General features: G+C 38.1%; 1 protein-coding gene across 2 annotated transcripts in view; it reads right to left on the reverse strand.

Moving 5' to 3' along the window:
* BRINP3 (BMP/retinoic acid inducible neural specific 3) overlaps nt 1-14,514 on the reverse strand; it is a gene marked incomplete at both ends in the record, with an annotated part of 210,890 nt that overhangs the window by 37,566 nt on the left and 158,810 nt on the right. For both annotated transcript variants that reach the window (XM_082053365.1, XM_082053366.1), the window contains one exon: nt 64-286. In XM_082053365.1, coding sequence (XP_081909491.1) covers nt 64-286 — 223 coding nt within the window. The remainder of the gene's footprint in view (nt 1-63; nt 287-14,514) is intronic.

Raw genomic sequence — 14,514 nt, forward strand, 5'->3', positions numbered from 1 at the left:
TTAAGGAGATTTTAGTGTCAAGACAGCAGTTTGAGTTTCTCAGGTTTTCATGGGCTTTCTTACCTCTGCCTTGGCATGCGGATCAGTGGCTGTTTATGGCATCTCTTACTGAGGCCAAAGAGCTTGTGAACAGTTTTCTGTGCCTTGAGGAAGAGTTGCTTCATGCTGTTTTCTAGTTGCTCATAGCGACGCTGAAAATTAGAATCCATTGTCCACAAATGCATTACAGTGGATGTGTTCAGGAAATAATTCATGGGCAGCCTTTTCATAAATAATTTGAATTCATCTGCAAAAAAAAAATAGGCTTTAATTATGTAATTATGCCTATTGTTACAGGAAAAATTAACTTTTAATTTGTTTTTTCTTGATCTTCTGATTTTTTAAAACTTGAACTTTTGCAGTTTTAGAATTGAAGATTTTAACTCTTTCAAAGTAGAAAAGTAACTAGTGGTAATATTAGAATAAAACCAGCAAAAATCAGTATTTATATATTTATTAAATTTATGGTAAAAAGAAATACAAGTGCTCTTATTATTTCTCAACCTGGAGAATCCACAGATTAAATAAGAACCAGAGTTTCTTACCTGCAACTATCTTTAAACAGATATTTAAAGATCGGTGTTTGTTGATTCATTTGGAGAAGATAGTAATCTGTCATTAAAGGAGTATATTCCAATACTTAGCAAATGCAAGTAAAAGTGATTTTACAAGCCAGCTCTCTTTAAGAAATGCTATTTCACCTGAGACAAGCCATTAAGGATCAGACTTTCCAAAGTATTTAGAATTGAAATGGAGCCTTTTAAAGCATTTTACGGTACTTTGATACTTCAAAAATGTCTCTCATAACTTCCTTTTGTCTCATGTCCCCGCCTCTAAAGTGGTAAAAAGGACTTTTTTAAAATCACAGGATCACTGTCGTTGTGAACATTCTATGCTTGGTGGTTTGTTCTGGTAGTTCAGTCCACATAATATATGTAGACTGAATCTTATTAACGGAATTTTATTAGCAAGTGAGTCTATTTTAATAAGTAGGATTATTTACAAGTTGATTTGTAAGTTTTGAACCTAAAAACATTTTCCTTTATAAGGGTTGTAATTACTGCAGGAAAAAAAAAAAAAAAAGAGAAAAAGGGAAAATGAGTAGCACACTTGAATGCACGTTTATCCTTTTCCTTTATTGTTTCCATGTCTCAGTATGTTTTCCTGCCTGCTGCTATCCTCCCACCCTTCACAACTCATTTTTTCTTTCAGCTTGTTCCTGCAGTAAAGTCACTTCTTCCACTGTTTGGCTTTCACCCTGCCAGATGCTCCTTTTGGGTTGTCTGCAATTTAGGAGGCTATGGGCATGCAATGTTCCAACTAACTCAAGTAGCTTCCTGCTTAAAACTAGAGCTAATCATAATATTTAACACTGATATAATTTTAGATCGCTCATGGGAGAGGATTGTTTGGGGAAAACGTCTTATGATTTTAGCTTTAGCTTCAGTTTAGCTTTCTTAACAACGTTTTAATAAATAAATAAATAAATAAAAATAAATTTAAAAAAAAGGGAAAATGGATGGATAGAAATTTCTAAATGAGCTACAGTGACTCCCGTCCACATCCTGAGGGACACCGGGCCACGATGCAATTGAACAGCCAGATCTTGGCATAGCATTTCTGTGATGGTTTAAGATTCGCCGGAAGACAAAAGGCATTGAGATGTCTTCTGGAAGGTAAAAAAATGAAAGGCAAGGGGCAAAGATGATGATTTTATATTTCACAAAGTGGTTTTAATAATGCATCTGGGAGCTATTTCCAATGTGTTACTCATTTTCTCCTCACGCCTTCCTCCTTGAGTATTAGTTGCCCTCAGTCATCCCCTGAGGACAGCAGTGACGCCCCTCTTTTGTCCCTGGGTACAAACCAAGAGACTGAGGAAAGGAACTGTTTCTTTATTTTATCAAGTATTCAGAGCCTCTTATCCTTTGCTTTCCCCTAATTTTGTCTAAGAAGTTGGTTCTTATCCTCAGTCCAAAAGGGTAAGTTCCTGGTCTTGTAGCTTAGTAACTGGACTTAAAGTGTTTGATAAATTCTGCACCACCAGGATAGCATCTCTGTGAGTCTTATTATAGTTTTGGGAAAACCATTTCTCCGTTTTCCCCTGCCCAAGTGACAATTACACCTGAATCTCCTCATGCTACACTTCTCGGTCCTCGCTTCCCTTCAAGACCTGCTCAGATGCCATGGGAGAGTTATGTCTGACTTGTCTTTGCAAATTTAACAAAGTGGTAGTAAAACAATAGAGCAAACAAACAAAAAGAATAGAAAACAAGGTTAACGGAACTGTTACAAATGTCCTTTGGCAAAATGCAGATCTTCAGTTTGGAGAAACTGGCCAAGGTCTACTGAGTTCAGAGGGAGGATCAGATCCAAAAGCCACATTCCTGGCTACCTGTTTTAATTGCTAACTTCTCATTTCTCTTCTGCTCTTCTGAGACCCTGGTTTATTTACCTAAATTCAGTTTCATTAAGCTAAAAATAAACCCAAATCCCTGAGGAAAGAGATACTCTGAATATGCCTTTTCAGTTTTCATATTGCTTTAATAACTTATTTAAGAAACATTGTCAATTTGCTGTCCTTTGTACAATGGCAATAAGCTCTGCAGCTACCAACTAATCGGATGCTGTGTTCGGAGGTGATAAGGAGGGTTTACACTCCTTAACTTGCAATGCAAAAACATTTCCAATAAGAAAATGCTGCTTTTATTTCCCTGTAATAAACATCATTTTTGACTATCCCTGTGCCCTATATGATCATGCTAATGAGCACCACAATGCAGATAAAAGAGAGACAGATAAAATGAGCGTGGGTACACAGTGCTTTCTGGAAAAAAAAAAAAAAAAAAGATAAGATAATGCGCTCATATCTTAAACAGACACATTTCATGATCTGTGAAACTACAACATGAACTCCTATCACTGAGAGATGATTAAACTATTACACTCTAATCAACACATTATACCAGCCATTCCCGAGGATTAACAGCCAGTATTTCAGTGCTGGGGGCCATAGAAATTGACACTTTAAAAACATGATACTTGATACCACAAATGATAAGATTTCAGCACTTTTGCATTTATTTTCACACAGGTAGCACATGCAATACCATTTTTTTTCATATTGTTAACTAATTGCAAATAATGAGGAAAAATGTAGAACATTACATGCAGCAGTTGATCAACTAAGTTTATTTAACTTTCATTTTATAGCTGTCCATGTCTGTTTTTCTCTTCTCCCTTTCTGCAAGGAAAATCTTCCTTGTACTAACGGTGTCTGGAGATTGAAATGACAAATTTCAGTGGCAAAAAATAAATGAAAAATATCATAATGCGAGCAAACATTATTGCTGAAATGAAATGAATACCAGATATACTTAAGCTGTGAGAAATGCCTAGAGCTTGTTAGCTTGTAATTGGGATTCTCAGTGTTATTCAGTGTCAGAGAGGGGCTCAGTGCTGAACACAATGATTTGCATTCTGCATACGGACCAGAAAAATGCAGTAACCCTCACTGAAGGATTTTACAATGTTCTGCTACAAGGAAAAAAGGGTGTCTATGCTGTGCTGGGAAAGAACAGGATTTCTCTGCTACGAATATTTCGCATGTGCCTAATATTTTGAATCATAAGATCTGTACAAGACCATCACACCGAGAAGATGACGGCACGCTTCTGTGTCCATTTTAAAAGTTCACTTTATAAATAGTTTGATGATTTCAGCTGAGCTGAGTGGTTTTTGGAACCTTCCCAGGCTATCAAAATATCTTCTGCTAGCTTGTTTCCTAAGATCCCTTTTGGAGGCTCTTTGGAAACATCTGGGAAGCCAACAGATTTATGCCAGCTTGGGAATTTGGAAAACCAAGTTAGTAGTGGTACCACAGGCTGACATCTGACTGTATAATGTAATGCCGGTAAGAGTAACATGCAGCATAATATCACTGCATTTTCTTCTTCTATTTTCTTTTGATAAACAGAGCAAGTCCATGACTAAGCTTTCAAACTGTTCTTCCTGAATTTTTCTTTTAAATTAGATAGTCACCGATATTATTTCTAGTTTGTGGGGGTTTGAATCAGAGTGATTTCCCCTCACAGCCGAAGACACGCTCTGTGTAAAGGCAGAGAACAATCTCAGCGCCTGCAGTCAGGATAACACGAGCAGGAGGATAAAACAATAGCTCCTTTAAGCCACAGCTTGTGTTTAGGCACATCTCAGTAACGTACTTTATGGAAGGTCAAAATCCTTGAGTCCCCTGGTAAACAGGAAAAAAACAAATTTGACATGGATTTTTAACAAAGAAAAAAATACAGTTTGTTTGTTTTAATGTTGGCTCTGTATAATGCCTGAAATGAATGACAGCATACAGGTACATGTGAAGAAGTTAAGCTGGGGGCACAATCTACATGCAGTTTGGGAGAAGGCAAAGCAAAACAGTTTGACAAAAACCTCCATTCGGGGATATATTAAGAAAGAAATCGTCTCACAACAAAGTAAACTAGAAGAAATTTCAGCCGTCTTCTCTCAGCCTCTAGAAATTATTGTTTCCAGGGAGCTGACCTTCCATCATGTTTTATTCTGTCATTTAATTTAATGCCATATTCTGATGAGCTAAATTAAATGAAATAATTGAATCTCATGGCATCAAAACTTTTAATACTGGAAATTACAATGTAATGTTTCAGTAAATATATAACCTTGTCTAACTGTGGATTATACAGTTAACTTAAACTTTTTTTTTTACCAACATCCAAATATGGAAAAAGTAATAATATTTCTGAGCAAAAGCAACCTGACAATAAATGAAAAAGTATTTTGCCTGGTCAATTTAAGAGTCCTTTATTGACTGAAACACATTATTGAAAATAGGCCTATGCATGGTCTATGTATTTTCTAAAATCAGTAAGATTTTGGACTAAAGCAGTTTTTCCATTTAATGAAGCTTAGTAAAACTATGCCAGAGAAAACCACTTTTTACATCATATTATCATGTCAAAATCTACCATTTGACAGCAACTGAAATGGACTATTTTGTCTTTTCTCTAAATGATGCTTTAATGAAACATTTTTCTTCCCTATTTATCTAAGAATAATAATAAAAAATCTTTGGCAAACTTTGTAGTGGATAAAATGATGTATGTTCATTAGTTTGATTGACAGCATTTGTGACACTTCAGCATTGTCTGCAAAATCTATGGATCTGTCATTTGTACATACGTCCTTTTTTCTATCAAGCTCATTAACTCACCCTAAAGGTTTTAAAATTCTTCCATCACAGCCTAGAAGCGTATAATATCTCATGTAAAAACTGCTCTGCTTTGACTAGAACAAAATGTTACAGTGGGTTCAAGGCAAATCGACAAAAATTGACCGGTATTTAACAAGAATGTGGTAGTATATGTCTGAAAAATAAATTATGTAGTCTGACATGCTAGTCCAAATGAGAGCAATTCATAGTTTCAAAATTAGCTGAAGTGAATTCATGTTCTACGTTGTATTTCATCTTTTCTCATTCTTATGATGATAATTACTTGCACATGACCACTACTCTTTGTAGACCACTGCTACTTTGCTAAGCTATCTCCCTTCTTAAACCATAATGATAGGATCAGAAGTTAATTTAAGCTTGATGTGACCTTGGGCTCCAAGCAGATCATCTCTGTCATCAGCCCAGGTTTCTCAGGGTTTGATCTGGTTAGGTCTTGGAAACTGTAGTGGATGGAGGCAGCAAAACCTCTCTGGGTAACCAAGACTCAACTGCCCTCAAGGAGAAAAAGTTTCTCCTTTCATCCAGTCTGAACCTCTCTTGTTTCAGTTTATGCGTGTTGCCTCTAACCATATAGATGCTGAGGGGTTTGGAGCATCTTTCTTATGAGGAGAGACTGAGAGAGCTGGGTCTGCTCAGCTGGAGATAGAAGCTGAGAGGGGATCTAATCATTGTTTATAAATATATCCAGGGTGGGTGTCAGAGGATGGACCAGACTCTGTTCAGCGGTGCCCAACACCAGGGTGAGGGGCAACGGGCACAGACTGAAACACAGGAGGCTCCATCTGAACATGAGCAGAAACTTGTTTGCTGGGAGGTGCCAGAGCCTGGCCCAGGCTGCCCAGAGCGGGTGTGGAGTCTCCTTCTCTGAGACATTCAAACCGCCTGGACACATTCCTGTGCAATTTACTCCAGGTGAACCTGCTTTAGCAGATGTGTTGGACTAGATGATCTCCAGAGGTTCCTTCCAACCCTAACCATGCTGCTGTGATATAGAGCCTAGCTCCATGTTTTTGATCCCCTCCCTGCAGATAGGGTGCCTGCTTTGAGTCCTGCTGAAGCCTCCTTGCCCAAGGCTAACCAAGCCTTCCTCCCATGGCCTTTTCTCCCATGGTGCATGCTCCAGGCCCAACCACTCTGGGGACATCACTGACCATGCTCCAGTTTCCCTCAGTACTTGTTAAACCACATTCAGATACTTCATCTAGCTTTGGGCTCCACAGCACAGGAAAGACATTGGCAAACTGGAGCACAGCCTCCTTATCTCTTCCTGGTCATGCCCCTGTTCTTAACCAACCAAGATGCGGTGGCCTTGGTGGTCTCGGGCCACTACTTGCTTCCCTCCATGCTGTGCCAACAGGCCTCAGGAACTTTCCTGCTTCCAGCCAGGCAGGGCTGGCCTGGTTGGCTGCTGTGGCTCTGCCTGCCCAGGGCAGGGCTTTGCATTTGCCATTGTTGAACTCCACTGTGTCCCTCTTGTCCCATTCCTCCAGCCTGTCCAGGTTCCTCTGAATGGCAGCCCTGTTCTTAAGCATATCGCTTGGTTCCCATCTCCCTCCCTCAATTTGGTATCATCTGCAAACTTGATGAGTGTATTTCACTGCCTCCTCCAGGTCGTTGATGAAGAAGATAAGCAGAGCAAGTCCTGGAATAGAGCTTTGCTGTATTCCACTTGTCACTGGTCTTCAGGCAGAATATGTGGCCCACTAACCTTACACTCTGTCTCCCATAGTATTCCGCTATCCAAGTTAAGATACAGTGGTCTGGATGCAACGACAAACAGATGGGTAAAAATCCAGTTGCATGGCCAGATTCCATGTCTTGAGTCTTGCTAAAACCGAGGTAAATGGCATTCATTGCTCTTCCCTCATCCATAAATCAACTTTTTAACCATAGAGTTTACCTACAGAAAAGATGACACACAACAGCAAAACCAGGCATCTAACCCTGCTCTGCCAATTTACGTAACCTCAATGCCCATTTCAGTGCTGACCTTAGTTGCTGATGCTGTAAATAGGCCTATTATTTAATACAGATACCAGCTTATTTTTGTTATAGATTAGAAGTGGGAAAGAAGACTACCAATTAATTTCACACAAAAGCTAAGGAAAGCTGCTAAAGCCATTAATTTCACAACAAAGAAGGCTCAAGTAGAACTGTGCAGAGCATAGAAAAATCTATTTTGTCAAAGGATTTTCAGCATATCAAAATTAGAATATGACTGAAAACTTTTGAAATTCTCTAAAATTCTCTGAATGCTCCTTATTTTTCTGAAATACATGGCAAGGTTTTCTTGCTTTACTTTGCCTCGAATAAAACAAAATATTTCACCTTGACAGAAGAGAAATATTACCTTTTTATGTCAACCTTTAATTATGTATTATAACATGAAAGTTATAAAGTAAGAAATTACAAAATGAATAATCTTTTAAGAATGAAGGTCAAAGCACTTTACTGTATTCTGTCAAAACCCACCATTTTGCAATTGTTGCAAGATTATTCCTGTTTATTTCAAAACAGCTGCCTCAATATTTTGTCTATAAATCTATATCTCTGCTACCCTTCAAATGTCTTTTCTGTTTAGACTGCAAGTTCTTCAGCCTGTCTCCTATTGTATCTTTGTAGGGCGGTTATGACAACAAACCCCAAATTTAATTGTTGCCATGTATCAGAAATAATAATAATAAATTTGCTTATGGTTCCATGCAACTACATCCTCCTTGGAGTCCTCTGTGGTAACTACAATTATTGTGAGGAGCAAGAGTTCTGGTAGGAAAGATCTCATAATCCGCAACAGTTTATCACACTTTAAACATAATAGTACTGTATGTGAAAAACCTTACACTCTAATAATGTGACCAAGGTATGATCATTCCTTTCCCGTAACAATGCTTTTAATTGTAACCAGGGCAATAAATATGACAGCAAGTCAAATATCAATGTGCACTGTAAATTGCAACCTCAAACCACAAAGCTGGTAATCTGTGAGAACGAAAAGCAATAGGACCTACATTTCAAATGGCTGGTTATGTTTGCTATTCAATAAAGTGCTGCCTTAATATTGTGTAGATATTATTAAAGAGATTTATAAAAGAAATATGTTTTTTAAAAATATCACACCATGATTCTAAAGCTTGGAGAAAACAAAATACCAAAATGAACATATATTTGTTTTTATGTTGCAATGAATTTTAGTTGTTCATGATGCATTACTTAATTTGTCAAAGTAGCAGCTGTGTTTCAAGAAATATGTTTGAAAATAATCCAATTGAAGGAAGTACAAGACTGCAGCTTGAAACAACCTTATTTCTTCACAGAAAAGATCATAAAGCTGAATTTTCCTCCCCACACCAAGGCTAGATCATTCCGTTCTCTCTATAATTAAAATATTTGCTTCTCCAAAGCAAACAAACTCCCCTTCAAACTTTCTGAAGGACAAATAGAGGGAAAGAAAGGTGTGTGCTCTGGAAGATACACACTGCATGTGGAAGAAGAGAGAAGCTCAACACCTAATATTGGACAGGCGAGTGAAACTGGTTAATCTATTTGCTTTCTCAGCCTCAGGGGAAGCAAATTTTTATGATTCTAGTAGTGAGGCAGGTTTGGGCTTTTATTTTCTGCTGATTTTCAATTTTTTTAAAGTGGGGAATGCTGCAGGCATAGCTCCTCTAAACCCTTGGCTTTGCCAGGAGGAACGAACCGGGCTGAGTATCAGCACAGGTCACGGTGGAATTGATCAAGAGCAGAGATTCTCTGATCCTTTTTTAATATGCAGTTTCTGAGAAACCTTATGCAAACGTTACAATGCAACTGATTTCACATATATGTCACGTATATTTAGGTAGATAGACATGTATATTTATGTATGTGTTATATATATAGTTAACACAAGTAATGTGAACCTATTATAGGAACAGGAAAGCACAAATACTCCCCTCACAAGCCTTGAGACTCTCTTGGTGCCCATATAAAGAGGAAGAATATTGCAGAGTCAACATTAGTAGCAAAAATAGAACATCACCCTGGAAATCATAGATTCTTTCTGAAATTTTAGTAGGCAGGAGATAGTATCTTTCCCTAGACCATGGTGCAAGCTGAAAAGACTTATATTTTCTATAATCAAGAAATGGCTTGTTTCTTATTCTCAATCTAAATACGACCTTGACAGCAAGTTCCTTTTTCAGAAACCAAAAAGCGAGACTCCAACAGCTGTCTCTGTAAATCCCAACATTTCAAGGACATTCCCTTCCTCCTGTCAGTTTTTCTTTCGGGTTTGATTTTGGTTCATTACTCTTTTAAAAACATTTGCATCACTACCTTTCAAATAGATGTCCCTTAGAATTCATTGTAAACTTTCAAGAAAAATTTTGCAAAAATGTATCTGTGGGTTATTTTGGATTTTTTTTTGTACACATTTCATGTCAACATGGTTTACAAGTATTCCTGCAGCATTGATGTTCAAATTTCTATCTAGTGTTAGTTATTATCTTTCTATAGCAGTATGCATAGATTTAGATATAAGCTCTGTCACCCCAGAAGTTACCTTGTTCTTGGTCATGCTGGTATCTCCTGTGCTTTGAAAACTGGATCAGGGAAATAAACACATAATGCGTCACAGAAGGATAGTTCAGGGAAGACAATGAGTGAAACGGAAAAGTGTTCTTGGAAAACACACCGAAGTAAATAACCACTGTTAAGCTGTTGCAAGAGAAGATTTAAGAAGCCATGAATCAGAACAGACAACGCTGCCCTAGAAGAAAAGAGAGGCCACAGAGTGACATCCCTCTTAATAAAGAAAGTCCAAAGCTGCCAAGGCAGCTTGGAACTCCACCAAGAATGAGGTTTTTTGTCACCAGCTTTGAAGGGAATTACATTATGTCCTGTACATGGTGGACATAAGTAGAATAATATTAGATCAAGCCTTCTGCTCCTCCTCTTATTACAATGTCATCAGAATGTTTAAAGTGTCTGAGAAGGCAATGTGGTGTAAAACTGCTGCTTTACCAGGAGTCATTTAATGCTTTTAGTTAAGAAAAAGAGGCGATTATATTGACAGGACCTGATTGGCCGTACCTTCATTTTTGGAGTAGGAGATGAACAATTTCAACATTGACTCTCTGAAGAAATTATGCACATACCACCTGTTCACTTTATTAAAACAGTGACACCTCCGCAGGGGTGGGAGAGGTAGGGAGGGGAGCATTGGTCACAGAAGGGATGACAGCTTGGTGTGTCTGTTCATGCTATTGATTAAATTTCCTGACATCCACAAAGGGAAGTTAATTACTGGGAGGCAAATTAACACCCTTGCAAGATAATAGAGAAAACAATAATTATATTAAGAACTCAGGGGGCTAAGTTTTCTTGGCCTTGAGCCTGAAGCTGTAAGCACTGTTTTAAAGAAAACCACCGCTCTACTGCTCAGGGGCAAATAGTTTGAACCATATTGATTGAAGTCTTTATTCTCAGTGATTAAAAAGCACCTTCAACTGCCAGCGAGTCTGTTCAGACTTTGCACAAGGAGTCATTCAATTAAGATTTCAAATGAGACTCACTTTGCATCACAATCGGTCTGTTTTGGTCAAGAGAGGGACAGCCTGTGCTACCTGCACGACCCGAGCGACCGTGCCGTGTCCCCAGCACAGCGAGATGGGCAGGACGCTCTGACAGGTGTGTTCTCTCATCCCGCTGAAGCAGAGAAAACAAAGTTCATTAGGGCAAAGTTAAATGTGTGGATTTTGTAAATGGAAGAAACCCTCCAGTGTTCAGTTTTAATTCCAGGTTTCATTTTTAAGCTTGTGCTACGTGCATTTGCACTGAAGCACAGTGACTGTAAGAGCAGCAACATGTCACTGGACCACTAAGAGAGAACTTCTAGTGGAAACTGCCTTCATGGCAAATGGCAATGTGGGACTCTACATTTTATTCTGCTTGTGATGCTAAATCAAACGTAGTCATCTCACAATGTTATTTAAGACTTGGAATCCCAACATTGAGACTGAAAGTCAATCTGGACACTTTACTTCCCTTATAATTGCAAGAAGTTTATTCCAATCAGAGTGCACATACAGGAACAGCTATGTTTAAACTGACATTCCCAAATTAAACCTGAAGTTACTTTCTGCCCTTTTAGCCACTTTTAGTAATTTGGAACAGGTGTAAATGAGAAATTTGGTACATTAACTATGTTTTAACACATCTACCTTAGAATGCAGAATGTATTTTTAAAAATTTGTTTGTTTTTATCTTATACTAGAAGGATCACAGGGAACCCTACAAAAAAACAAGATAATTAAAAGGTAGTCTGAAACTTTTTAAAATAACATCGCTGTAGTTTACAGAAGAGTTATTGAGGGCATTGCTCAGATCTTAGGGTTGTGATCACTGCTGGTAACAAGGGCCAGAACCCAGGCTGATGTCCACATTATGCAGGCAATCTGCAGGCTTGGCAGTTAGAAAAAATCACCTTTTTACTTGTCAGCTAGGTGACTTTGATATGAAGATAGGGAGAGGCAATAAAAAGGAATCCCATGGTGCCCACTTTTGCTAAACTAGTTTTTAGAAGGCAATTACACCAGAGGAATAGCAAAAATTTCTGTCTTATTGGAATGATACCCAAAGTTATATTAGATTCCTTTGACTGGAGGAATAGTAAAGGTTAAACATCACAGACTAAATTCAGACATGCTGTTGTTCGCTGGAGTCATCCATCAGGAAGAACCTGACACAATACAATCACAGCAATATTTTGAAATGCTTGTCTGATGGAGAGGAGGAGAAAGAATGAACCACGTGAGGGGTACTAGTTGCATTCTTCAATGCACTGCAGGGAGATATTAATATAATTCGTAATTAAGATGATTCTAGAGCTTCAGCAGACAACAGTGTATGAAATTATGGAAAAGCTAAGACTTATATGATGATGCAGACTTCTTCCCCCCAGGTTTCCTGTGTGTTTGTCCCATGATCTTGAATATTTGGATTTGTCATTGACTCTCATAATAATGCATTCTGTCAACCAGACGTCTAAGATTTCTGTCTTCAGCACTGGACAATCTATTTAAATTTATTTACATTATTTAGTTTATTTTTATTTATACTTTAAATTTAATCTATTTAAATCTAACTTAAAGGTTTCACTTTACATTTTGTTTAACTGACTTGTTTTATGTCCGCTTTAAGCTTTTATTTTTTATCTTTTTAGCAAATTAATGAAGTCTGATTTGTTTGTCTATGTCTGCTATTTTTTAGTGGTTACTCAAATTAACTGAAAGAAAAAACCTCAACAGACATATTACTGTGTGTTTGGCATCTAAGAGACTACACGGAAGAATATTGACTGTAAAATTCTCTTCCCTGAGAAACAGTGAGAGATTTGTGTAGATTTTGAGATAAAATAGGATCACTTGCTTTGGATGTACATATTGACTGTGTGACTGTCATACCCAGTCTCTGACTTTGGAACAATCTTAGAACTCCTCCTTTACAGCTTCTTTACAGCCTCAATAATCATAAAGGCAACACTGCGCATCTGTAAAAGATTCACAGAATCGCAGAATCCCAGAATGTGAGGGGTTGGAAGGGACCTGGAAAGCTCATCCAGTGCAATCCCCCCATAGAGCAGGAACACCCAGATGAGGTTACACAGGAAGGTGTCCAGGCGGGTTGGAATGTCTGCAGAGAAGGAGACTCCACAACCTCCCTGGGCAGCCTGGGCCAGGCTCTGCCACCCTCACCAGGAACAAGTTTCCTCTTAAATTTAAGTGGAACCTCTTCTGTTCCCATTTATACCCTTTACCCCTTGTCTTACTGAGAAGAGCCTGGCTCCATCCTCATGACACTCACCTTTTATATAGCTGTAAACATTAATGAGGTCACCCCTGTCTCCTCCATACTAAAGAAACCCAGCTCCCTCAGTCTTTAGGGTTAACAGAAGGTATAAAGAATTTCTCCCTGAGCACCTGCACTTCCTCATTAGTGCCAATTGTGATTTTCAGTTTTGATTTTAATGGATTTTACCACAGTTTGCAGCCTGGGTGTTGGAAATCACCTTCGCTGTGAGAACAGAGATCTTCAGGAGAACAGTTCTGAGCCTGGATTCAGCACAGAGTGCTGTTCTATAAAGGCACATAGTGACACCACAAATGTTTGGTTAATACTTTGAGAAGTCATGACTCAAACAACTCAGGTGTCTACACAGCAAGACCACCACTGATCTCAAAATGCAAAGTGTGAATTGAACTGTTTTCTGTCTTTTAGTAGTTGTCAATAGCCAAAATATTGCATATGAGTTTCAACTGATTAAGGTCTCGATTAAACTCTAGAGTGAGGGAACACTAATTCTTCACTTTTTCCAAGACCAGCTTTGAGCTTCTGTTGTGCTTAGTTTTAATACAGCAGATCTGCAGATCTGAGAAACAGAAGTGTTTAGTGGAAAGAACTTTTCCTATTTCAAAGTTGGCATTTTACTGTATGCTTGTATTTCATACGGGAAAATATGAACTGAAGGAGAAGGGAGACAGTTCTGAAAGTGCATCACCAAAACATGGTGGTTTTCCACCACTATGACATTTAGAAGATGGAGATATATAAATTCATGGCCCTATTAAATGGATAATTCTCTAAATCTCACTGAACATTGTGGAATGGTGGAGATGATCAGTCCTATTACTTTCTGTAGATTTTACATAAAAGTGATTACATAAGATGCAAATGCTGCCCCCCCAAAAAGAATGGGATGCCTGAACTTCCACATATTGAGTATTACCGATACTTAATTCAGTAATAAGCTTATCATCTCCTCTATTAGAACCTGCTTTCTTCAACACTTTAAATCCAATTCTTTTATACAAGGGATTTGGGGACCATAATTAATTCAATCATTATAAAAAAATGGAAAAATATAATTGAACTGAGGGAAACAGGACTCTGAAGTCTCAAAAGGAATCTGAGGCAAACAAGAAAACTTGGGTAACTTTCTCTGTAGGACTATATATCAACTGAGGATTCAGATCTAATTTTTAGGCAAACCTTTCAAAACTGGGGATTTTTTCAGATGATTTTAAGTCAGTACATGTAAGTACATGTAAGTGGTAACCAATGCTCAACAGCAAGGCATATAATGGACTTATTAGGGAGTTGTGAAATGCATTAGACATGAAGTCCAAATCCAGTGAATCCAGGGATTTAAGAACAAATAGCTTGCAAAAGCA

The sequence above is a fragment of the Streptopelia decaocto genome (genome assembly GCF_964273445.1).
Source record: "Streptopelia decaocto genome assembly, chromosome: 5".
Taxonomy (NCBI): Eukaryota; Metazoa; Chordata; class Aves; order Columbiformes; family Columbidae; genus Streptopelia; species Streptopelia decaocto.